This window comes from Lithobates pipiens, unplaced genomic scaffold (assembly GCF_037356315.1).
Source record: "Lithobates pipiens isolate NorthernLeopardFrog02 unplaced genomic scaffold, aLitPip1_a1.2 Scaffold_3, whole genome shotgun sequence".
Classification (NCBI taxonomy): Eukaryota; Metazoa; Chordata; class Amphibia; order Anura; family Ranidae; genus Lithobates; species Lithobates pipiens.
Window position 1 is genome coordinate 239921364 of NW_027507790.1, and position 26718 is coordinate 239948081.

Consider the following 26718-nt stretch of genomic DNA (forward strand, 5'->3'; position numbering starts at 1 on the left):
AAGCACTGGGGCTTTTACACTGGGGTGGCTTGAGAGGCAGTTTTCAGGTGCTTTACAGGCGCTATTTTTAGTGCTAAAATTTCTGAAAACTGCCTCAGTGTAAAAGGGGTCTTACCAGGCAATTGAACAGTTGTACCTAATAAAGTGTCCGGTGAGCGTAGATACAAGTATGGAATGGAGGCCAACATTACAGAATAGTCATCTTCCAATGGTTCAGGATGGTCCAATATGAAAAGAAGAGAGCAATATATAATCTCAGAAGCCAACACATTTTTAAAAGTGCAGGAGGATAGCAACAGTAGAGAATCAACAATTTTTGGTCAGGAGTTCAAGGGTTTACAAGTAGCTGTGTTGTATACTTTTTGTATATTTTTGTATGTTGATTATTTTTATTGAAACTACTAGGATTGACTGGCCTATAATGTGCATGCACTATATCCTCAATATTTACAATGTATCCAAAAACTAGAAAATACCATTAGATTTTTCAGGGGCCACTGATAAATATGCAACATACAAATCCAAATATTTTTGTCAAACCATTGATTTTATTATCACATTATCCTCATTAAAAGACAACCTTTTACTATTGAAAGAATTTGCTTGTGAAAAAGGTCTATGAGAGTCTCAACACTGTATGACAGTATTGGTTAACAGCATATGTTCACCAATGTGAAATTAGCTTCACATTGGTTAACATATGCTGGTCTACACCAGCCTTTCTCAACCTTTTTACCCCAGGGGAACCCTTAAAATAATTTTCAGGTCTCGGGGAACCCCTGATAAAACCCATTCATTGGGGGTCAGTGGGAACAATGTTCCTTGCTTTGGTGGTCAGTGAGAAGAATGCCCTTTTTACAGTGTTGGTAAGAATGGCCCTCTTAGCCCTTGTACTGGTTCTGTCAATATACACTATTGCCTCATACTAAGCCTATAAAGAATACTATAGGTCTTAGCCCTTGTGCACACGGTCGGACATTCCGACATAAAATGTCCGATCGGACCGTGTTGTCGAATAATCCGACCATGTGTGGGCTCCATCGGACTGTTTCCGTCAGAATATCCGACCGACAAAGTTTTAGAGCTGGGCTATAACATTTTCCGACAACATGATCCGATCGGACTTTGTCCGATCATTTGTAGAGAATTCCGATCGGACAAAGTGCCACGCATGCTCAGATCGAATTCCTAGACCAAAGCTATTGGCTACTAGCCTGAACGTAGTCCTGTCGTAACTAAATAACGTCATCACGTTCTGAACGATCGGATTTTCCGACAACTTTGTCCGACCGTGTGTATGCAACACCAGTTTCGGACAAAATCCGACGGATTTGGTTGTCAGAATGTCCGACCGTGTGTACAAGGGCTTACAGAGAGCTATGAAGATCAATGGTGTCTTACCACTGGCTCCTCCAAGTGGCATTGGCTCAGAAGTAGGTAGGCACCAACAAACAAGAGGTAAATCAGCCACAGCTCAAGGAACCCCTAGCCACCTCTGGAGGGACCCTAGAGTTCCATGGAACCCTGGTTGAGAATGGCTGCTCTACCCACTGAATATAAACACAAAAATACTTAATGACATAAGGATTTCATTCTTTCTTTACATAGTTGCCAATTCCAACCATGGGGCGAGGGTGTGTTAATCTTTGATGCGTTTCGCAGGCTTTCCATCTGCTTCATCTGGAAACTGTGGAGCGTCTTTATTTAATTTATATTCCAGTGATTGTTACTAGAGTTTTTCAAATACAGAGTTGTAAAGTTTTACAATAAGAGTACAATAAGAAACATTACAATTTGCTCATATCAAGATTGCACAGATAAGATAGGTAAGGCCGCGTACACACGGGCGGATTGTCTGGCCAACTTAGTCCGCTGAAACGTGTTTCAGCGGACAATCCGCTCGTGTGTGGGCTTCAGCGGACTTTTTCAGCGGACAGTCTGGCGGACTAAGTCTTTCGGAATTTCCGTAATTTTGTCCGTCCAAACTTGGTTTCAGCGGACAGTCCGCTCGTGTGTAGGCAAGTTGGACGGACTAAGTATGGCGCATGCTCAGAAAGGATTTACACGCCGGAGATTGCATTGCAGTGTATTGGACGTCGTATTTCTAGTCCCGTCGTACGTGCCGTACACGTCATCGCGCAAGCTTTCAGCGGACTGTCTGTTCATCGTGTGTGGTCAAGTCCGTTCATTCAAAAGTTGGACGGACTGTCTGTCGGATTGTCTGACGAACTTAGTTGGGCAGACAATCCGCCCGTGTGTACGCGGCCTAAGAGATATGCATTTATAGTCTGGGAACACAAACGCATTCAGATCAAGAAATACCATAGTAGCTATGCTCACAAAAAACAGAATAAAAGAGAAAAAAAAATGGATACAGTAAAAGGAAAACAATAAAGCACAATAACCACAATAAACCACGCCAGAGAACCATGTACAGTGTTCCAGACTAGCTATGATTAAATGCTATCATTCACCATAATACTGCCACGTTATATATTTTCAACCATCATCCTATTTAGAATAGAACACAGAGGCTTGTTGGTGCAAATATGCAAAGAATCTTTCATGAGTACATTGAACATTAAGACCCCTTTCCCACACTTTTTTTATGCACCGGGTGGAAGTTTTTTGGGTGTGTTTGCACGCCATGGGCTTTTTCAATAGAAAAAAAAAAATTAAGACCCCTTTCCCACTGGGGCGCTTTTAAGGCGTCTCAGTGCCACAAACAGCGCCTTTAAAGCGCCTGAGAAGCGCCTCTCAAGCCTCCCCAGTCTGAGAGCCCGAGTGCTTTCCCGCTGGGGCAGTGCGCTTGCAGGACGTGGAAAAAAAGGCCTGCTAGCTGCATCTTTGGGGCGGTGCTGGAGCGGTGTATACAAAGTTCCTTAACTGCCCCTGCCATTGAAATCAATTGGCACCGCCGCCGAATCGCCTGCAAAGCGATACGGCAGAGGCGATTTTCAAGTGCTTTTAACCCTTTGTTGGCCCCTTGCAGGGGTTAAAAGCACCTCACTAGTAACCAAAAAGCACCCCTAAAACTAGTGGTGCTTTACCACTAATGCTCCCCCGCCCCAGTGTGAAAGTAGCCTAAAGCCTCGTACACACGATCGGATTTTGGCGTGTGCCGTGAACTTGTCTTGAATACAAATGATACACAATTGTCGGCCAACAAACATAGTGACGTGCTACATGGAATTTCAGTTCTTGAGTGCCACTCTTTGGGCACCTTCTGCTAATGTCGTGTTTGGTGAGCATTGATTCCGAGCATGCGTGTTTGTACTTTGGACTTTTGTGTGGCAGACTTCTGTACACACAATAGGAAAATCTGTCAACAGACCGCTGTCCGCCGAAAATTTACTAGCTTGCCATCCAACATTTGTTGGCGGAAAGTTGGCCAACAATTGTCTGATGGAGTGTACTAATGTTCGGATTTAGGCAAACAGTCTGTCATTACACAATTCCTGGATGAAAATCCGATCGTGTTTACGAGGCTTAACTCTATGGACCACTTCAGATAAGTTAGGGGCTAAAGTTTGTTTCCACCTATTAGTAATCATCAGTCTTGCTGCAAATAGGATATGTGTCAAATTTGTCAATAACAATGTCAACTGAGGGGAAGGAGGTGTAAGAATTCCTGTAACTTCTAATATTAAAGGGGTTGTAAAGGTAAATATTTTTTCTCCTTAAGGCTGGATTCACATTGCAGCGATGCGGGAACGCCGCAAACCCGCGGCGGGTTCCCGCATCGCATGCCTCCCGGTGGCAGTTCACACTGCCCTATGCGAACTGCTGGGAGTGTCAGTGAAATGTTAATGACACCCCCAGATCAGTTCGCATATCGCAGTGCGATCTGCAAACTCAGACAGGAATCGGATCGCATGGTGTGAACACCCATGCGATTCGATTCTGCTGCGGACCAAAAAAAGGGTCCTGTGCGAGTTTGGGGCGGGTGCGATGCAAATTCAGCCATACTATCTGTATGGCTGAACTCGCATCGCACAGAGATCGGATGTGATTTGCACTGCAGTGCGGCCGCAGCAGTGTGAACCCAGCCTAATGCATTCTATGCCTTAAGGTGAAAAAACATCTGACAATGCCGGCCCCCCAGCCCCCCCTGTTTTACTTACCTGACCCCTCGAAAGTCCCGCGCTCGCCCCCGAAGTCCTCTTCACCGCTCAGCCTGGCCGCTGATTGGCTAGAATGGATGGATTGAAAGCAGCGCAGCCATTGGCTCGCGCCGCTGTCAATCACATACAATGATGCGGGGGGCGGGTGACCGGCTATAGCTGACGGCTGTATCACGGGAGCGCACCCGCAAGTGCTTCTCACCATGCGAGGAAGCTCGCATGAACGTGAGAAGTACTTGCGGGGGGAACCCAAGACAGCCGCCGAGGGACCCCAGAAGACCAGGTTCGGGGCCACACTGTGCAAAACGAGCTGCACAGTGGAGGTAAGTATAACATGTTTGTTATTTAAAAAAAAAAAATAATAATTAACTTTACAACCCCTTTAATGAAAACATTGACCTTCAAGCTCCTAAGACTCCTGCATCCCCATAAGATATGGAAGAGATGTCCTAAATGACCTCATCTTTTTTTTTTTTTTTTTTTTTTTTATAATAAAAAATATGATTTTTATTGAAGAAAATAGAAACATACAGAGGTTGATTTGCTAAAACTGCAGAGTGCAAAATCTGCTGCAGCTGTGCATAGAGACCAATCAGCTTCTAGTTTTTTATTTATTTATTTTTTTTTTTGTCAAAGCTTAATTGAGCAAGCTGACGTTAGAAGCTGATTGGCTACCATGCACAGCTGCACAAAATTTTGCACTCCCCAGTTTTAGTAAATCAACCCCACAGAGGATGATCACATTACATAGATAGCACAAATGCCAGACTAACAAAACAATCTACGGGTGACACCGTACAGGGGGAAAAAGTCAAATAACTATGTCCGCCTTCACACATACACTATATACACAAAAGTATTGTGACACCTGCCTTTACACACATGAACTTTAATGGCATCCAGGTCGTAGTCTGTAGGGTTCAATATTGTGCTGGCACACCCTTTGCAGCTATAACAGCTTCGACTCTTCTGGGAAGCCCAACCCCTGAAAAACATCCCCACACCATAACCCCCCCTCCACCACATGATTTGGAGGGGTGGCTCAATACTTTTGGCAATATAGTGTGGATGAGCGAGTTTGGGGTGGAGGAACTTGACTGGCCTGCACAGAGTCCTGATCTCAACCCCAAAGAACACCTTTGGGATGAATTAAAGTGGAGACTGTGAGCCAGGCATAAGTGCCTGACCTCACAAATGCGTTTCTGGAAGAATGGTCAATAGACACACTCCTAAATCTTGTGGGCAACCTTCCCAGAAGAGTTGAAGCTGTTATAGCTGCAAAGGGTGGGCCAACTCAATGTTGAACCCTTTTGACAATATAGTGTATCTGTTCATTACATATGCATATTATATATATATATATATGCATATGTAATGAATTATATTATATATATACTACTGTCACACAGACAGGGTTTGTCCAATTTAGGTCAAAACCCACTGCAGTCTCTAATATGATAAAATACACACAAAGCTCCTGCTATCCTGGGGTCATGTGATCTTTGCCTAGGCTTTACATCACATGGGAAAAATAGCAGCGTAACAAACTTCTAGTCATTATTTGAAAAAAGTATGTTTTTTACCTTAAAATAATCAACGGGCTCTATTGTTATGTGCAAAGTTTGAACTTTCATAAAGGTTCCGGTCTTACTGCATACTGAGCGAGGGCACACCTCATTCCAAGACATTACGTCTGCGATGTAACAGATACCAGCTTTGAATGATATAGCATTGTGTTGTTTACTGCTCTAAGTAAGGTGTATCCAAATTATTTATGTTACGTGGTTATATGTGAGACAAGCAGTGGAGCAGGTATGATATTGTGTTTCTAACTTCCGCATATACAAGCGTATCTTCGGAATTTGTTATACTTGTAACAATAAAAGGTCTTACATTTCTGAATGAGCCATAGAGAAGAGAACTGTGTGAATCGGCTTACATTTCTTGGATCTTTTAAAAAAAATTCTGGTTCTTGTGATTCGCCTAGTTCACCGACACCATAGAATAAGGATCTTCTCCTGCACACCTTGGTGTAATGATAATCATGTCCTTTATTCATGTAAGCTAACAGGCATCACCGGACAACGTTTTGGGGCCTCCCAGGATCCCTTTTTCAAGGCAGAGGCAAAAGGGATCTTCTGAGGTCCCAAAACCTGATGTCTTTTATAATAAAGAACAAGATCATCATTTAATAAGGTGTGCTGGTGAAGATCTTTATTCTACGATATTTTAAAAATGGCGCCATCCACTAATTCACTGCAACACCATACACAAACTGGGTCAGCTTGTAAGGAGTGTGATGGACACAGTACAACTTCTTGTCTGATTCACAGTGAATTCACGGATTCTCCATGCACTGGGTAATTTGAGCCATATGTATGGAGATCTACAGAATCACGATAACCTAGAAAATCTCATATTCACCCAGAGCATCTAGTTTCTCTCATCTTTAGATCAAATGTAGCCCAAATGAGGGGTTCCTTAACCTCTTGCCGACAATGTATTGCATAGATGCGGCCATGATGGCCTGAGAGCTCGCCCACTGTGTGCTCCCAGCACATTGACCAAGCTCTTACCAACAATCTTTGGTCACAGCTTCTCATTAGAAGCCAGTGGGATGGGCTCCCAATCATGTGACCACTGTGAGAGTCAATCACAGCAATGGCATTTTTACTTTCATCCTTCCTTCAATGATATGATGTTTGCCAGTACTGTATGCTGAAAAACAGCCCCCCCCCCCACCATCATGTTCCCACCTCCAAACTTCACTTGGTATGGGGGTGTTTTGGGGGTGATGTGCTGTGCCATTTGACCTCAAAATATGGTGTGTATTATGGCATCCAAAGAGTTCAATTTTGGTTTCATCTGAACAGACTATATCCTCCCAGTATTTCACAGGCTTGTCTAAATGTTGTGCAGCAAACTGTAAACGTGCTTCAACGTGCTTTTTCTTCAGCAATGGAGTCTTGCATGGTGAGCGTGCGTACAGTCCATGGCGGTTGGGTGCATTAATTATTGTTTTCTTTGTAACAATGTGCCTGCTAATACCAGGTCTTTCTGAAGCTCTGCACAAGTGGTCCTTGGCTCTTGGGCAACTCTTGTGATGATTCTTTTCACTCTTCTGTCAGAAATCTTGTGAGATGCACCTGGTGGTGGCCAGTTTATGGTGGAATTATGTTCTTTCCATTTCCGGATTATGGCCCCAACAGTGCTCACTGGAACATTCAGAAGTTTAGAAATCCTTCTGTAACCAATGCCATCAAAATTACAAGTCCTGAGCTACTAGCCAGGCCTCAAGGGTTACTCGCCACCAGTTGGCCCACCCAACACCGTCCCTGCCCCGTCCTTAATTTCAGACCTAAACATGCCCTCATAAATTATCTCATGAAATGACACTTAAATGTTTTATGCAGAATTAACTTATAAAAATTAACATCTTTATCCATGCCCACCAATTCAGCCTGCCTGTGCCCACCAATTCAGCCTGCCTGTGCCCACCAATTCAGCCTGCCTGTGCCCACCAATTCAGCCTGCCTGTGCCCACCAATGCAGCCTGCCTGTGTCCACCAATGCAGCCTGTCTGTGTCCACCAATGCAGCCTGTGTCCACCATGCAGCCTCTGCCCACCATGCAGCCTGTGTCCACCATGCAGCCTTTGCCCACTATGCAGCTTGTGTCCACCATGCAGCCTCTGCCCTCCATGCAGCTTGTGTCTCTGCACACCATGCAGCCTATGTCCAACATGCAGCCTGTGCCCACCAGTGCAGCCTGTGCCCACCATGCTGCCTGTGTCCACCAATGCTGCCTTCGAACAACATGCAGCCTGTGTCCACCATGCAGCCTACCTGTGCAGGAGAGGAGAGGAACAGAAGAGCCGTCCGGATGATCAGAGTGCAGGGAACACAATGATAACGGCTTTCATTCAATTGCTGTGTTCCCACCGCTCAACATCACATACAGCCCCACCCCCTGGATGGGAACTTTGATTGACAGATCACTCATCCCGGGATTGGACTGGTGATCTGTCTATCAAAGTCCCAGGACCAGGATGAGGGGCAGTATGCGACAGCAAGAGCAGGGGAACACAGCAATGTGAAATGAAAGATATTATCGCTGTATTTAATGCACTCTGATCATCCGGGCGGCTGGCTGTGCTTTCTCTTCCCCTCTGTGATCGCATGGAGAAGGACTCCCATTCAACCCAGGCTGTCAGCAGTGTTCCCCCCGTGACATCCATAGCTTGCCAGCCCTCAAAATCCATTCGCAAAATACAAGCAGGCGAGTGGAATTTTTGAGGGCTGCCATCAGTATGTTTTGCAACAATAGGGTTGTAAAGGTCTTGAGAGAGCTCTTTGCTGTTACCCATCATGAGATGATCATTTCTAGTCTGACACCTTGGTCAGAGACACCTTTTTATAGGCCATCAGTTGAGACTGAATCAGCTGATTTTAATTTGCACTGACAAGGGGCAGGATTGCTTTCTAATTACTGATAGATTTAAGTTGGTGTCTTTCCATACCTTTTTGCACCTCCCTTTCTTCATGTGTTTCATACATTTTCCCCATGTTATTCCATTTTATTACACATAAATTAATTTTTTAACTTATTTGTTTTGGTTTCTTTGTATGTATGGATTGCATGGGTTGTTACCGACATGTGGTGAAAATTTCATGTCAATAGCACCTTTGAAATACACAATTTTTTCTAAAGTATTGGGACGCTGGCTTTTCACGCACATGAACTTTAATGGCATCCCAGTCTTAGTCCATAGGGTTCAATATTGAGTTGGCCCACCCTTTGGAGCTATAACACCTTCAACTCCTCTGGGAAGGCTGTGCACAAGGTTTAGGAGTGTGTCTATGAGAATGCTTGACCATTCTTCTAAAAGCGCATTTGTGAGGTTAGGCACTGATGTGGATGAGAAGGTCTGTCTCGCAGTCTCCTCTCTGATTCATCCCAAAGGTGTTCTATGGGGTTGAGGTCAGGACTCTGTGCAGACCAGTCAAGTTCCTCCACCCCAAACTTGCTTATCCATGTCTTTATGGCCCTTGCCTTGTGCACTGGTGCACAGCAGTCATTTTGGAACAGGGGGCCATCCCCAAACTGTTCTCGCAAAACATTTATGCTAAAGATGTTTTATCCAGTTGAGGTCAGGACTCTGTGTAGGCCAGTAAAGTTCCTCCATCCCAAACTCACTCATGCATGTCTTTATGGACTTTGCTTAGTGCACTGGTGCGCAGTCATGTTGGAACATGAAGGGCCATCCCCAAACTGTTCCCACAAAGTTGGGAGCATGAAATTAGCCAAAAAGTCTTGGTATGCTGACGCCTAGCCCAACCCCTGAAAAACAACCCCATACCATGATCCACCATACCCTCCACCAAATGACTTTGACCAGTGCACAAAGCAAGGTCCATAAAGACATGGATGTACAGAAAAAAGTTACCTCTTGGGGACTTTTTAGGGAAAGGACAAATGCTTAGTAGTATAGTACGTTATTGAAGAATTTTATTTACAACAAAATTAGACGTATGTAGGCAGGAACAGCCCACGTGAATGTAAGACACATTAACAGGTGTATTGGTAAAAAAAAAAAAAGGAGAAAGAGAAGGATGCAGTAAACAAAGAGCATAAAGAGCAAATACAGGTAATGTATTCCGACGCGTTTAGAGTATTTCAACTCTTTTTCAGGGAAATTGGATCAGCATAAGTACATATATATCTATAAAGAAAAAATAATATGAGAAACACATATAGCTGATACATGAAAGTACAGAAGCATTGATATAGTGACATCAAATGATGAGACAACTGAAAATATACTGAACCTGTATTGAAAGCTCAATTTATCATGAGTGCATCCAATTTTTTTTTTATATAAAAACACAAAACCATAGAGGGCACTGGTGTGGTAAACAGCAGGGTGGGGAAGGTTACACTGCTCTGTGCCCCCGCAATGGTCCATAACTGGGGGTGATGCCCGTCCGTCAAAACCCCCCCAAACAGAGAAAGGGTTAATCCCAACAAAGGGCGTCTGAAGGGTCCCTCCAATAATCCCGGAGAGGGCAATCTATCAGTAAAGAGTAAATAAGAAGTGTATCAGAATGACCCGGGTGCAGCTCGTCAATAATGTGACGTGGTTGCACTGGGAGACAATCGTGATAGTAGTAATGCAGTAACTACCTGGTGAGGCCACAAAGGGGAGGAAAACCAAAACTGGTGACAAGCAGGTTAGACTGGCTGGGGTCCCACAGGCTAAACAGGTAGGCGGCATATAAGCTGGGACAGCGGAAGGAGTGTGGTCCCAGAGAGGGGGGTACCTTAGGCTGAGAGCCTGCTGGTGGTGTGCAGGCAGTGCATACACCTATGGATAAAGGGAACCACGAATAGGTAAGATAGCATAAACAATAGTAGTGGCGGTGGCGGTCCCCACATGAGTGGGACGGCTAGCTCAGCAATGAAGGCTAGAGGGTGCCAAGTAGACTGGATGTGCTAAAATTCATGGGGTACTTAACCGGGGTCGAGGTATATCAAAAGCGCCGTGCAGAGTAAGTAGCAGTGGGACTGGCGTGTGCTGGCGCCGTTGTTCTGGCATATAGTGTCCTGCCATCATATAGTGTCTGCCCCGTACTGCGCATGTGCAGTATGGGGCAGACGAAGCTTTGGAAAATCTCCGAAGATGAAAGGCGCCTGCGCCGTGAGTGGAGGTGTTAGCCCCCCCATCCAAGCGGACATAGGGTTGTGAAAATTAGAGGGCCCCTCGTGGGCGAGCTTTGCTCGCCACGCTTCAGGCTCGGCCTTGCTGCGCTCGGCTCTTTTTATTCTAACTCTATGTCCACTTGGATGGTGGGGCTAGAACCTGGACTCACGACGCAGGCGCCGTTCATCCTCGGCTATTTTCGGAATCTGTGTGTGCTGTGTACTGCACGTGCGCAGTACACAGCGGACACTATCCGATGGGGGACCATATTTGATAGGACACCGTCTATATGAAGGCAGCAGAAGTGGGAGTGGCCTGGGATAGAGGGGAGGGAGGGTGACGCCCCCTGAGTCGATGGCACGGGAGCCCACTCCCTCTGCGCGAGGTGTGCACAGTAGGACCGTGTGTGGAGACACACCAGCTCGGCTAGCCATGCTCTGTGTCTCCAGGGCAGCCGCCGCAAGGAAAACCTTGCGGTCGGCTGGCCTGTGAGGAAGTCACTCCTGGTTGTGCACCACCTGGCGTTGTGACGTCAGAGCCAACCGTGGGAAGGGACCTGTGCCCGCTTCAACGGCTTGCAGCGCAAGTGGGTGGGGAGGTGGAGGACAGGAGAGTGTCCCAGCCTCCCCACACAAGGAAGGACCGCTGGCGCTTGGTAGCGGCCCTACGTACCCTGAGTAGGGGAACCCAAAAGAAGGGGGAGGAGGAAGAATCAGAACAGGCAGAGGACCCACAGATTACATGTGGCCACCGCGGGGGAAGCAGAGCAGCAAATGTACAAATACAGGATAAGGGGAGAGCTCATGAATATTTCTTTACATGGATACCAACAAAAGAGCATTTTCATTAAAAATTGGTGTAAAAAATAAAATAAAAATGATAAAATATAAATGTGAACTTGGATGAAAAAATTAACAGATTCCAAAAAAAAACAAAAAAAAGGGAAAATATGTGATTCTGTGGATCTCTAGTCAGGGGGTTCCCATTCGGAGCCCCCTGAGTTAAAGCCGTCCAGAAATGGTTTGAAAGATACGGCATTCCAGCCCGGTGGTTTGGTGGCATTTAATTTAAAAATTCATCTTTGTTCTAACTGCAAAAGTAATTTATTAGAGTCCCCTCCTCGGATGCCCTGATGGACCCGATCGAGAATCAAGAAAGTGAATGTAGGGCATATTCCTTCATGCACGTTGGTGACGTGTCTACCCAGGGGTAAGTTGGGGTTGCAAGTTTTCATGGATAAAATATGTTTGTAGGCCCTCTGCCAGAATTCTTGATTCTTTTAAGAGATACCAAGGCCTTTCAGGAATCCAAAGCCTATCACTGGCAGCCTTGTGTAGTGTGTTCCGGCATGCAGGGAAAGAGCTAGATAGGCAGGGACAGTGTGTTCTTTTCTCAGGCATCTTAAAGTTAAAGTGGTGTTGTGTGCCTCCAGCACAGTATACACCTGTAGCTACCCTTTATTGCTTTTTTTCTATAATAAAGGCATCTGCAGGAGTTAGTGGGTGTTGTGTGCCTCCAGCACAATATACACCTGTATCTACCCTTTTTGCTGGTGTTCTCTAATACAGGCATCTGCAGGAGTTAGTGGGTGTTGTGTGCCTCCAGCACAGCACAGTATACACCTGTACCTACCCTTTATTGCTGGTGTTCTCTAATACAGGCATCTGCAGGAGTTAAAGTGGGTGTTGTGTGCCTCCAGCACAATCTACACCTGAAGATACTCCTTATTGCTGGTGTTGTCTGTTGCATATCTTGCATATTAGCCTTTAAAATTAGCACTTTTGATTTCGAACGTTCAAGTCCCATAGACTTTAATAGGGTTCTAAAGTTCGTACAAATTTTAGGTCCGTTCGAAGGTTCTGGTGCGAACCGAACCGGGGGGTGTTCAGCTCATCCTTACTGATGAGGCATCAGAAAAGTTGGGGTTATTAGTGGATGTGGAAGGTTTAGGATTAAAACGATTATGAAAATTTGGATTATTCCAGTGATAGGCTTTGGATTTCTGAAAGGCCTTGGTATCTCTTAAAAGTTTATTTTCTTTTTTAAAGAGTATATCACGGTTGAAATGTTCAAGATGCTCATTAAGTTCTTTGTCTAATTGGTTATATGAAATGTGGGTTTAAGGGTGGAGAGTTGTACATATAAGGGATCAATTTCTTTGTCTAGCTCCTTGATCGTTCTTTTATACTCATCGATCAGAAGGGTCATCATTTTGTTAGAGCAGGTGGACAAGTTGTCCTCCCAGTCTTTTTTGAAGGTGGGGGGATGTTCTCTAGACATGGGCGGTGTCAAAAAATGTGTTTTGTTCCATACGAAAAAAAAAAATTGTATTTCATAATTCGTGTATGAAATTCAATTCAGATTTGTACAAAATACGAATTTTCTTTAGCTTCGTAAACTTTTAGTAAAAATAACAAAAGTTCGTTATGAATTTATCATTATGATGGGTTCCCACCATCCCTGTGCTGTGCTGACTTCCTCTGGTGAACAAAACACCAGTAAAGTTTATTTTAATTTGAATCCGAAATTCGTTAACGAAATTTCGTATGAAATTTGTAAGCATACAAATTCCCATAGGGATCCCATCATCCCTGTGCTGACTTCCTGGGGTTTTAACTTTTAGGTTCATTAACTTTTCGTAACAATTACGAATTTTTGTTTTGATGAATTTATTATTATGAGGGGTTCCCACCATCCCTGTGCTGTGCTGACTTCCTGGGTTTTTAACTTTTAGGTTTGTTAACTTTTCGTTAATTACGAATTTTCGTTATGAATTTGGATCCGAAATTCGTAAAAGAAATTTCATATTTCGTACGGAATTCGTGTGCATAAAAATTCGTATTTTGGATTCGTACAAATGTATGAATTTACGGAAATTCGTACGAAGTTACGCTTCGTACGCAACTAATTGCACATGTCTAATATTCTCCATAGTGGGAAAAATCTGTATTCTAAGGCCAAAGGGATTTATATTTTTGGCCCGGTATTGCTCGAAGGAGTGAATATGCCAGTGATTTAGGGATTTCTTTTCCAATAATTTTCTTAAATTAAAGAAGACTGAAGAAAGTTCAGTATCCTTTTGCTCTTCGTGTGTAAAGTTTTTTATAGTGTTCTGACATGGCACTCTCCCAGTTCCTATTAGCATAGCTAGTCATGGTTGTAGATAAAAGGGGAATAGAAAGTAATACAAGAAGTGAAAAATACGTATAAACCGGCTGAGCACTGAACCAGGAAAAATGGGTATTTGCTACCCGTGATTAATAAAAATAAGGGGGGAAGTGCTGCAGTTGGTTTGGATTTGGCCTGACCCACATCCTAAAAATTGTATGTACAGAAAAAGTTACCTCTTGGGGACTTTTAAGGGAAAGGACAAATCCTTAGTAGTATAGTACGTTATTGAAGAATTTTATTTAAAACATAATTAGACATGTAGGCAAGAACAGCTCACGTGAATGTAAGACACATTAACAGGTGTATTGGTAAAAATAGGAGAAAGAAAAGGATGCAGTAAACAGAGAGCATACACAGCAAATACAGGTAATGTATTCCAACGCGTTTCAAGTATTTCAACTCTTCTTCAGGGAAATTGGATCAGCATAAGTACATATATATCTATAAAGAAAAAGCAATATGAGAAACACATAGCTGGTACATGAAAGTACAGAAGCATTGATATAGTGACATCAAATGATGAGACAACTGAAAATATACTGACCCTGTATTGAAAGCTCAGTTTATCATGAGTGCATCCAAATGTTTTTTTTATATGTAAACACATGGATGAGTGACTAATGCCGCGTACACACGAGCGGACTGTATGGCGTACTTAGTCCGTCGAAACACATTTCAGCGGACAATCCGCTCGTGTGTGGGCTTCAGCTGACTTTTTCAGCGTGCAGTCCGGCGTTCTAAGTATTTCGGTTTTTTCGAAATTCTGTCCGTCGTACTTTGGTTTCAGCGGACAGTACGGTCGTCAGTATGCTAGTTCGACGGACTAAGAATGGCGCATGCCCAGAAAGGATTTACACGGCGGAAGGGTGCTTTGCTGTGTCTTGGACTTCCTATTTCTAGTCCCATCGTACGTGCTGTACACGTCATCGCGCAAGCTTTCGACGGACTGTTTGTGTATCCGTGTGTGGTCAAGTCCGTTCAGTGGAAAGTACGACGGACTGTCCGTCGGATTGTATGACGAACTAAGTATGCCATACAGTCCGCTCGTGTGTACGCGGCATAAGACTGGGATGCCATTAAAGTTCATGTGCGTGTAAAGGCATGTGTCCCAATACTTTTGACAATATAGTGTATATTTTCCTAGAAAAATGGTGTTCAATACTTATTTTACCCCCTGTATATCTGGAAATCGATCAATCCTGGTGTGTTGATGCCCTATCTTATTTCTTGAGGCCTGAAAACTCCAGGACAGTACAAATACCCCTAAATGACTTTTTTGGAAAGTAGACAGACTGAGGTATTTAGTAAAAGGCATGGCGTGTTTTTGAAGTTGAGATTTTTTGTCACAATTTTTTGGAATATGCCACCACCGCGTTTTCACGGTGAGGATGGTGTGTTCAGGGTGATGTGCTGTGTTTGTTTTTCCGCCACACATAGCGTTTTGCTTTTAGGCCAAAAAGTTAAATTCAATCTGACCACAGCACCTTCTTCCACATGTTTGCTGTGTCCCCCACATGGCTTCTCGCATACTACAAACAGAACTTCTTATGGCTTTCTTTCAACAACGGCTTTCTTCTTGCCACTCTTCCATAAAGGCCAGATTTGTGGAGTGCACGACTAATACAGTTACCATGGGCCTCTTGGCTGCTTCTCTGAATAATGTTCTCCTTGCCCGGTCTGTCAGTTTAGGTGGACGGCCGTGTCTTGGTAGGTTTGCAGTTGTGCCATATGCTTTCCATTTTCGGATTATGAATTGAACAGTGCTCCGTGAGATGTTCAAAGCTTTGGATATTTTTTTTATAATCTATCCCTGCTTTAAACTGCTCCACAACTTTATCCCTGATCTTTTTGGATGTTTCTTGGCCTTCATGATGCTGTTTGTTCACTAAGGTTCTCTAACAAACCTCTGAGGGCTTCACAGAACATAATTATACTGAGATTAAATTACACACAGGTGGAGTCTATTTACTAATTAGGTGACTTCTGAAAGCAATTAGTTCCACTAGATTTTAGTAAGGGGTATCGGAGTAAAGGATGCTGAATACAAATGCATGCCACATTTTTCAGATATTTATTTGTAAAACATTTTGAAAACCATTTATAATTTTCCTTTCCGCTTCACAATTATGTGCCATTTTGTGTTGGTCTATCACATAAAATCCCAATAAAAATACATTTATGTTTTTGGCTGTAACATGACAAAATGTGAAAAATTTCAAGGGGTATGAATACTTTTTTGGCGGTGTGTGCAATGTACAGAGTGAAGCGGTCAGGAGTGTGCAATGTACAGAATGAAGGTGTCAGGACTGTACTACATACAGAGTGAAGGTTTCAGGAGTGTGCTACGTACAGAGTTAAGAGTTCAGGAGTGTACTACGTATAAAGTAAAGGGTTCAGGAGTGTGCTTTGTACAGAGTGAAGGGTTCAGGAGTGTGCTATGTGCAGAGTGAAGGGTTCAGGAGTGTGCTACGTACAGAGTGAAGGGTTCAGGAGTGTGCTATGTACAGAGTTAAGAGTTCAGGAGTGTACTACGTATAAAGTAAAGGGTTCAGGAGTGTGCTTTGTACAGAGTGAAGGGTTCAGGAGTGTACTACGTACAGATTGAAGGGCTCAGGAGTGTGCTATGTACAGAGTGAAGGGTTCAGGAGTGTTCTATGTACAGAGTGAAGGGTTCAGGAGTGTGCTACGTGCAGAGTGAAGGGTTCAGGAGTGTGCTACGTACAGAGTGAAGGGTTCAGGAGTGTGCTATGTACAGAGTGAAGGGTTCAGGAGTGTGCTATGTACAGAGTGAAGGGTTCAGGAGTGTGCTATGTACAGAGTGAAGGGTTCAGGAGTGTGCTATGTACAGAGTGAAGGGTTCAGGAGTGTGCTATGTACAGAGTGAAGGGTTCAGGAGTGTGCTATGCACAGAGTGAAGGGTTCAGGAGTGTGCTATGCACAGAGTTCTTGGTTCAGGAGTGTGCTATGCCCAGAGTTCTTGGTTCAGGAGTGTGCTATGCACAGAGTTCTTGGTTCAGGAGTGTGCTATGCACAGAGTTCTTGGTTCAGGAGTGTGCTATGCACAGAGTTCTTGGTTCAGGAGTGTGCTATGCACAGAGATCTGTGTTTAGGAGTGTGCTATGCACAGAGTTCTGGGTTCAGGAGTGTGCTATGCACAGAGTTCTTGGTTCAGGAGTGTGCTATGCACAGAGTTCTTGGTTCAGGAGTGTGCTATGCACAGAGTTCTGGGTTCAGGAGTGTGCTATGCACAGATATCTGGGTTTAGGAGTGTGCTATGCACAGAGTTCTGGGTGCAGGAGTTACATACTTAATCTTGCTGAAAAGGATATAAGTCTATCCAGTTCAACTAAGAGAGAAAAAAAAAGGAAAGAAAACCAATACACTCAAATAGAAAACCTCCACATACACTATTCTATACCCACTGTTGGTCTAGGAGTATAGAGCTGTCCTCCCACCTCCAAATCCCCTCTCCTCACCTGAATTGTAAAATGAATATGTGATAGTTAGATCTGATTCAACACATTATCCCATAAATTTTGCAAAGGTTTATACTTGTTTAGCTGGAGTTGCTGCCACCAGATTACTGCAGCTGTTCACAAAGTGGGACCCCTCCTCTGTGCTCACAGGGATATGCTGGGCAGGGTTGGTTCTGTGTGGAGCCACTGGAAGAGTATCACTGTCTCTTGTAAGCACAGACGCCAGGCTTCTGTGTTTTCAAGTGATGGTAGTGAGCAGCAAGTGCAGGGATTTATTGAAAGCCTTCTAAAAATAGTGGAGGCTGTTCTTGATGCAAACGAGGAAGATGGTGGGTTGGGGTCCTATTTACTAGCAACACCATCTTAATATGTCCATGTATTTGGAAAGGGATGTCCAACGAGCTCATATAGGTTTGAAGGTTATGTGATCACAAATGTTTGGCCATATAGTGTATAAAATGCCAGGTGGTGACTCACCTGACAGTACCTGGTGCAGAAATATTGGCTTTGCTTGCACTGTTCTGTCTGTAGGACAGAAAGCTAAACCTTCCTGCTCCATAAACTTCAGATACCATATTTCTTTGATCTTACATTTTTTAGAACGAGCCAAGTAAAACTAAAAAATGATAAAACAAACATCAATCAGTATAATATTGGATATAACAAAGAAACAATGCTCTATAACACAGAATGGGATAACAAGGACTCACTTTTTAAGCTCGCTGAGGGGTGATGGCGAGATATGGAGAAACAGCCATACACTGCTTTGCTGAAGATACTTAAAGCGGAACTTCAGTCATTTTTTCAACTTTCGATCTATTAAATCTTCCGCCATTGTTGTTTTAAGTAAAAAACAGTAAAACTTAGTAAAACATTTTTTTTCTGCCACTAATGGTCTTATACAGCCCACTTCCCTTTTCTTGTGTGGTAAAAATCCTAGGCTTATGACATCATGCACAGCTCTCACTCTCATGAGAGTTTAGCCAGGAAGTCAGGGGGAATGAGTCATAAGAGGGTGTGTCCTCTATGTGTCTTTGTAAATCCAGGAAGAGAACAGGCAGCAGCTTCCGCTGCCCACAGTTAAAATGGTTGCAGCCAGACTCAGTGGAGGAAGATTTCTGCAGCATATTTGGCAAGTATAGAATCACAGTATATATAAAATAATATGCACAGTGGTTGGAGGGAAGCTCCAGAATGGCAAAGATGTTTTTATTACAACTTACGTGAGCAGACTGCAGTTCCTCTTTAAAATGGAACTTCCTCTAGAGAATCTCCCAGAATGCACAGGTTCCAAACAACTTTATTAACAAATTCTAAGAAATTGCAATATGTAACTAATACAAACAGCTAAAGATATACCAGAAAGGGAACAGTAGGTGACACCTGTGCTCTGCATAACTAGCTTGTTATACAGCAAGAAAACCAACATGTTATTTCAAGCACATAAACACAGATAAATTGAATAAAGGCCCAGTGGGCAGAACATGTACTAACCTGTTAATTTTCCTATATTGGTGAGCAGCATGGCAAGAGGTGGACGGGGGGTAAGTCAGGATTCAGAATGTCCAAATGATGAAGAGCTACCATATTCAGATGATGAGACAGATGATGAGCTAGACAGCCCCCAGTCTCCAGGACCAGAGGAAAATGAAGTCACGACACGTCCTGAACAGGAACAGACATCCAAAGGCAAGTGTTATTTCTCTCTGATTTAATTTTTATCCATTTAAATAAACATAATTAAGTAAAAGTAATAGCCTCTACATGTTAACATGCCTATACTGTATATCCAGGCTGTACAGAATATGAAGATACGATATCAACAAAATACACTCATTCTTGGCAGCCAGTACAATACAGTCGATTTACTAAAGTTAAATAGGCTGTTCACTTTTCAATTACATTTTCACTTTTTGCCTATAAAAAAAAATCAACCCTAATGCTGCGTACACACGGCCAGAATATCCGATGGAAACAGTCCGATGGGAGCTTTTCATCGGATTTTCCGACCGTGTGTATGCCCATCGGTCTTTTTCTGTCGGCATTTCCGACGGTCTTTCGATTGAGAGCCTGGTCTTAATTTTTCCGATGGAAAACCTTTCTATCGGATTTTTCGATCGTGTGTATGCAATTCCGACACGCAAAATTCAGACGCATGCTAGGAAAAAAAATCTACGCATGCTCGGAAGCATTAAACTTCCCTTTTATAGTGCAGTCGAACGTGTTGTATGTTGCGGTGTTATTGATCGCCGGAATTTAGTGTGACCGTGTGTAGGCAAGACAGTTTAGCCGCGTACACACGGGCGGACTGTCTGGCCAACTAAGTCCGTCAGACAATCCGACGGACAGTCCGTCCTACTTTTGAATGAACGGACTTGACCACACACGATGAACAGACAGTCCGCTGAAAGCTTGCGCGATGACGTGTACAGCGCGTACGACGGGACTAGAAATACGACGTCCAATACACTGCAATGCAACCTTCGGCCGTGTAAATCCTTTCTGAGCATGCGCCATACTTAGTCCGTCCAACTTGCCTACTCACGAGCGGACTGTCCGCTGAAACCAAAGTTGGACGGACTGTATTACGGAAATTCCGAAAGACTTAGTCCGCCAGACAGTCCGCTGAAAAAGTCCGCTGAAGCCCACACACGAGCGGACTGTCCTCTGAAATGTGTTTCAGCGGACTAAGTTGGACAGACAGTCCGCCCGTGTGTACGCGGCCTTTGAGCGAAATTCCGTCGGAATTCCGATGGGAAAACCATCAGAGCTTTTTCTGACGAGAATTCCGATTGTGTGTACGCGGCATTAAGGTCTGCTTCAGCTTGTATAAGCCCTTGTACACACGGTCGGACATTACGACGGAAGGTGTCCGATCGGACCGTGTTGTCGGATAATCCGACTGTGTGTGGGCTCCATCGGACTGTTTCCGTCGGAGTATCCAACGGACCAAGTTTTCCAACTTGTCTATAAAATTTTCCGACAACATGATCCGATCGGACTTTGTCCGATCATGTGTAGAGAATTCAGATCGGACAAAGTGCTATTAGCTACTAGCCTGAACGTAGTCCCGTCCTAACGAAATAACGTCATCACTTTATGTACGATCGGATTTTCTGACAACTTTGTCCGACCGTGTGTATGCAACAGTTTCGGACAAAATCCGTTGGACAAAATCAGACGGATTTGGTTGTCAGAATGTCCGACCGTGTGTACAAGGGCTTAGAGCGGTGTGAAAAGCAAGTGTTGGCAAAGCATTTGCAGAACTTTTAGCAAACTTTATTGAAGCTTTTAAGGTACCATTCAGCTCCAGTTTGTAAATATTGAACACAAAGCCTAATGAGAGTGCTGATTGCCACTTTAAGCAAGCTGCTAGCAGGCTTTCAACAAGCTTCAGGAAGTGCTGAGGGACCAGGTCTAGCTCAGTTTTTAGCCATCTACTATTATTACCAGTCCGTTAATTCTTATATATCGTTAAAGATTTTGCTACAGATGCTTTATCTCACAGTTTGCTATGAGGACATTTGTAGCTTAGCTGTAAATTCAGTCTTTAGCTGGCCATACTCCTAATTTTAAGACAATTTCAATTACTTTTGACCAATGGGAATGACAAATATGATGGCAAGTAAGCACCAAAAAACAATCTACTACATGTGAGTTTGATCGACCACCAGAATTTAGGCAATACATATTTAATACAGTTTACTGAAATGTCAAACTGAAAAAGAATTGTAATGGGAAAAAATCTACAATTGTTTTGTGATTGTATTTTTCTGCCATATTCAAAGGGGTAATTCCAATTCCTTCTCCATGTGTTTAGTCATGATTTTATGTCTTTGACTGCTTTGTGATTTAACAAAAATTGGCATTTAAAGTTTCATTGCTCCGTCAAATTTCCATGTGTATGGCCAGGCTTAAAGTTTTACTAAACCCAGGACCCTGCATTCACCATATCTGGTTTCCCACAGTACACATAACATGGAAATGCAATTATTTAGTAAATATTGCTAAATACCTTTTCTCATCAGCAGCATATAGCAGTTGTAGCGCATCCCCTGTAGGAGCCGCTAATAAATAGTGATCCACCCTGCACAGCCAGGCAAACCAAATTTCCACACGCACACTTGAGACACTTTGTATTTGTTTTTTTATTAGGGGTTAATAAACTTGGATAAGGATGGGGTGATTATGGGACGCCCACTTGACTGAAACAAACTTCTTCAGGGACACTCTAACTATATGCACTTGCTGTAAAACACTCCTCTTCCTTAACCACGTCACTTGCTTGCAGAAACAGCACAGACCCAGCTGGAACACTGTTTGGTGGATCTGGCCAGGCACTCAGCCAGATCAAGCAAATGCCCTTTACAGGCAGGAACCGTGGGCCCCTTTTGGTTGTGTAGAGAAAAGTCCAGCGTCCCGCTACATTCCTGTGGCTACTAATCCCAGCACTTCCTGTCTGGCTGCAGCTGCCCCATTCACTAGCCCTCCCTGGCTACTTCCCACAGTCCTCCCAGACTGTCTTACTCACCAGCCACCCGGCTGTCTTCTCCCTGGCGATCTCCTGGATGTACTAGCTGGCTCCTGCTGTCTTCACTCTTGGTCCTGTGCCTCTGGACAGACTCCTCCATGTGTCTTAGGAGGATCCCTCCAGCATCAGAACCCCAGGCCCGAGGTCACCCCCCCTCTCCCCTCCAAGACTAGCAGGCTACCCTCAAGGGCCTCCGACAGCTTCCTCATCACTCCATCTCCAGCTTCCACCTTAAATCCACTTTGCCCCGTTGGCCTAACCCTAAGTATTTGAGAGGGGCCTACTCCCTGCCAGGCCATTTGCTGGGGATTGGCTGGGACCCTCCTTAATACTCCAGGCAGATCCCCCTAACCTCCCTCCCATTCTTCTGGAAGCTTCTCCAAGGTTCCGGCAAGTAGGGGGGAAGTACCAGAGGTGCTTTCTGATGAGCCATCCAGCCTCCTAGAGTCACTCACCTTGACTCAGATTCAACACAGGCTTGGCTGCCAGCATCAGCATAGGCTGCACTGGTGAGAGCGGAGCCTGCTGACATGTAGCTGTGATATGACATGCTACCTCTGAAATTCCAGGCATAAGTGGATATCCAGCATTGCATGCAGCACTGAGACAGTTTTACGAGTGACTTTGATCCCCCTAAAATCTCCATGGACACATAGATGTGATCCAGGGGCTAATTCACTACATCTCACATCAGTAAAACAGAGACGGAATGGAATACACATAGACCCGAGTAGATGGGAATGGTGAGAGCCTACGGGCATCATTAGCACTGTACTATCAGTTTTCCCAGATGGCCCTAAGTGGCAGCCATGCTTGGACACGGTTCGCCATGCTAATCAGTGTGCTTACTTGTCCACCTCCTATTGTGGCGACAGCACCCGTGCATCATTGTCCAAGCCAGACCTTTACCCAGTGTATGTGGAGTCATCTAAGGTCACCTCATGACTATTATGAACATGTCAGGGTAATTAAATTGCCCATACACACTTATGGTGGGATAGCCTATTTAGGCTAAGATTGTTGGAGCACCATAGTCAGCATATTGCCATTACACCGCTGAAAAGTGACCGACTGGTTCCCTACTATCTGCCATTTATACTCTGTGTTACCCTCTTTCCAAAAATTCAGGATACATACAGTATACTATTTCCATTTAAGTGACACTGTGCTTTATACCGCCGGCAAAGCGCCGCTGCAGAGGCGCTTTGCGGGTGGTTTTAACCCTTTTTCGGCCACTAGCAGGGGTTAAAACTGCCCCTCTAGTGGCCGCAGACCGCTGCTAAAACGACGGTAAAGCGCCGCTAAAAATTGCAGCGCTTTACCGCCAACGCCCGCACCGTCCCAGTGTGGAAGGGGCCTTACATTAAAAGACAATCGCCAGCTTGAAAAAAATTATACGGGATCATGGTTGTAGCCTCAACCAAGATCCCGGTTTAACCGCTTCCCTACTGCGACGTCTATATACTGTGGCCGTAGAGAAGCAGTTAAATAAAGTATTGGAGGGAAAAAAAAGGTGTATCATCCTGGACCCATCTCCGCTTCTCGGAAATGAACCGTGGTGCACTGCTCACCACCCAAAATAAAAAGCTCAGTCATTCTAAAAAATCTCTTCTTTCCTTTCAGCTTGCAACTGGAAGGTGAAAGCAAACGATCCTAACTTCTGCAATCAACCACAATTCATGAAGAAACATTATTTCTTCTTTAAGAAAAGTAAATATGCTGTATGTATTTTATTTTACTTCTTTTCCTGTAAGAATCAAACTTTTTTTTTTCTAATAAGTATCATTGTACATTTTATAAAAAGGGAAGACTGAAAAGTAGAAGTGTCACATATTATGGAATACGGATTAAAAAAACGGTCTTCTTCAGGCAGGATTGATCCCTTTCCCAAATAACTAAGAATTCCGAAGACAGGCTTCACTTAAGCCCCATACACACTAACAGATTTTCTGCTGATTTTTTCCTTCAGATTTACCAAAACCATATAATAGGAGGTCAAACCTTAGGAGTTTCAATTTGTATGCAATCAGGCAGGCCCTTGCACTATATGGTTTTGGTAAATCTGAAGACAAAAATCAGCAGAAAATCTGATAGTATGTATGGGGCTTAAGGCTTGGTTCATGCCTCCGCATTTTTTATTGCAATTTCAGTTTTGCAGAAACTCACTACAGTCCATTTAACATGGATTCCTATGGATGTAGTTTACATCTGTGCATTTTATGGAAAGGGCCAAAAACTTTTTTCTGGTTTTTGGTTCTATAGACTTCAATGATTTAACCACTTAAGGACCGCCTCCTGCACATATATACGTCGGCAGAATGGCACGGCTGGGCACAATCACGTACCTGTACGTAGCTCTTTAAGTGCCCAGCCATGGGTCGCGAGCGCTCCCCGGCGGCGCACTCGCGACCCGGTCCTGAGCTCCGTGACCGTGGCCACGGGACAAGAGGACCCGATCGCCCACTGGTGTCCCATGATTGGGTCAAAGAGCTGAAGAATGAGGAGAGGTCTGTGTAAACAAACCTCTCCCCGTGCTTCCTACTGTGGCTGTCACCGATCGTCTGTTCCCTGTTATAGGCAAAGACGATCAGTGACATGCCAGGCCACGCCCCCCTACAGTAAAAAAAAAGTCGCACATAACCCCTCCTCGCCCCCTAGTGGTTAACTCCTTCACTGCCAGTGTCATTTACACAGGAATCAATGCATTTAAATAGTACTGATTGCTGTATAAATGACAATGGTCCCAAAAATGTGTAAAAAATGTCCGATGTGTCCACCATAATGTAGTAGTCACAATAAAAATCGCTGATCACTGCCATTACTAGTAAAAAAAAAAATATCTATAAAAATGCTATAAAACTATCCCCTATTTTGTAAACGCTATAACTTTTGCGCAAATCAATCAATAATCGCTAATTGCGATTTTTTTTACCAAAAATATGTAGAAGAATACGTATCGGCCTAAACTGAGGGAAAAAAAATTATTTTATATATTTTTGGGGGATATTTATTATAGCAAAAAGTAAAAAATATTGCATTTTTTTCAAAACTGTTGCTCTATTTTTGTTTATAGCGCAAAAAATAAAAACAGCACAGATTATCAAATACCACCAAAAGAAAGCTCTGTTTGTGGGAAAAAATGGACGCCAATTTTGTTTGGGAGCCACATTGCATGACTGCGCAATTGTCAGTTAAAGCGACGCAGTGCCGAATCGCAAAAAGGGGCCTGGTCCTTTGGCTGCAAATTGGTCTGGGGCTTAAGTGGTTAAAGATGTGTATTGAAAAAAACACAAAATTCACCTGCAATATGCAAACTGCAACCTGCACAAGTGTGAATCAGGCCTAAACAGGCATACTGGAGAGAAGTCTGCAAATTCCACTTGTTTGTACAAGATCGTATCTTAGATCCAGCTGTGGAGATTTGTGTTTAAAGTTCACAAGAGAACAGAAGAAAATTATAGCGGCAATATAATTGTCAGTTCATGCCATATATTAATTGACAACATGAATGAACAATGGTGATGCACAAACATATGCTCTAGATTCAACACTAAAGGCAATTTCAACGGCAGCGGAAGTTATATACTACATGATAGTGAGAGGTCATAAACAGGCAAAACAACACATACAGTGTTAATAATTCTAAAGAAGAAAGTAGTAAAGCGCTCCAGTATGTGTAAGAATGCAAAATAACTCAAAACATCATCAAATCATGTGTAAATAATGTGAAAGATGCAAAAAAAAAAAAAACTGTAACTATAAAAATATATTGAAAACACCTCAGTATTCATATGAATCATCAAATCATGTGAAAAAAATTATATATATCAGATAATAAAATAATATACCCACATTCAACAATCTCTTAATGAATATAAAGAGAAAATAATGTACACTATATTATTAAACACATGAAATTTAATGGCATCCCAGTCTTAGTCTGTAGGGTTCAATATTGAGTTGCCAATTTTTTATTTTGAGAATCTTGCAAACAAGAAACACAATCCAACTTTTTTATACAAAAATAAATAAAATATTATATATACATTTTTTTTTTTTTTTTATATATACATACACACATATGCATAACATCTTGTATACACGACTAAACATAATAATAAAGGCTTACTTCAACCTATAATATGGGAAACAAAAGGTTTTTCCCAACCAAGAGAAATATCTCTGTATTATACCATATATACACATACACATTATATATACATACACACACATATACACACATACATACCCATTACTAAATTTGATTACCATTCAGACCAAGAAACATAGATTATCATGTGTATGTAGCCTTTCTTCAAAAAAAAATATGTTTAACTTTGAAAATCTAAGGGAGTGTCCAGAGAGAAAACAGGGAAAGAACCCAACACCCAGAGATCAACAAACAGCAGCTACAGGCCAGGGGCGAATCCAGAGTCTAGTCTCGGGAGGGGCACTGCTATAAAATATGTTTTTTTGGGGGCAATTTATATGGGAAATGGCTGGTATTTGCGCTTCAATCATTACGGCAACATGGTTGTTATGGTGTCAGGATGATTGAAGCGCATTATTTCTATTAATACATTGTAATATAAAATTAAATGGTTCATCTCACCATAATGCAGAATCAGTGGGAGCCCTGAGGATGTCACTTGCCATGTCGCCTGCCACCAAATGTGGATTGTCACTTGCCACGTCACCTGCCACACATTGCGGATT

At 43.3% G+C, this 26718-nt stretch overlaps 1 protein-coding gene across 2 annotated transcripts in view; it reads left to right on the plus strand.

Annotated features, from left to right (window-relative positions):
* LOC143941042 (phospholipid-transporting ATPase IC-like) overlaps positions 1-26718 on the plus strand; it is a 170382-nt gene that overhangs the window by 15805 nt on the left and 127859 nt on the right. Inside the window, exons 2-3 of one of the 2 annotated variants that reach the window (XM_077462951.1) lie at positions 18994-19160; positions 23626-23723. In XM_077462951.1, the coding sequence (XP_077319077.1) occupies positions 18995-19160; positions 23626-23723 (264 nt within the window). In that variant the 5' untranslated portion in view covers position 18994. The remainder of the gene's footprint in view (positions 1-18993; positions 19161-23625; positions 23724-26718) is intronic. The other variant, XM_077462952.1, reaches the window with a different exon arrangement.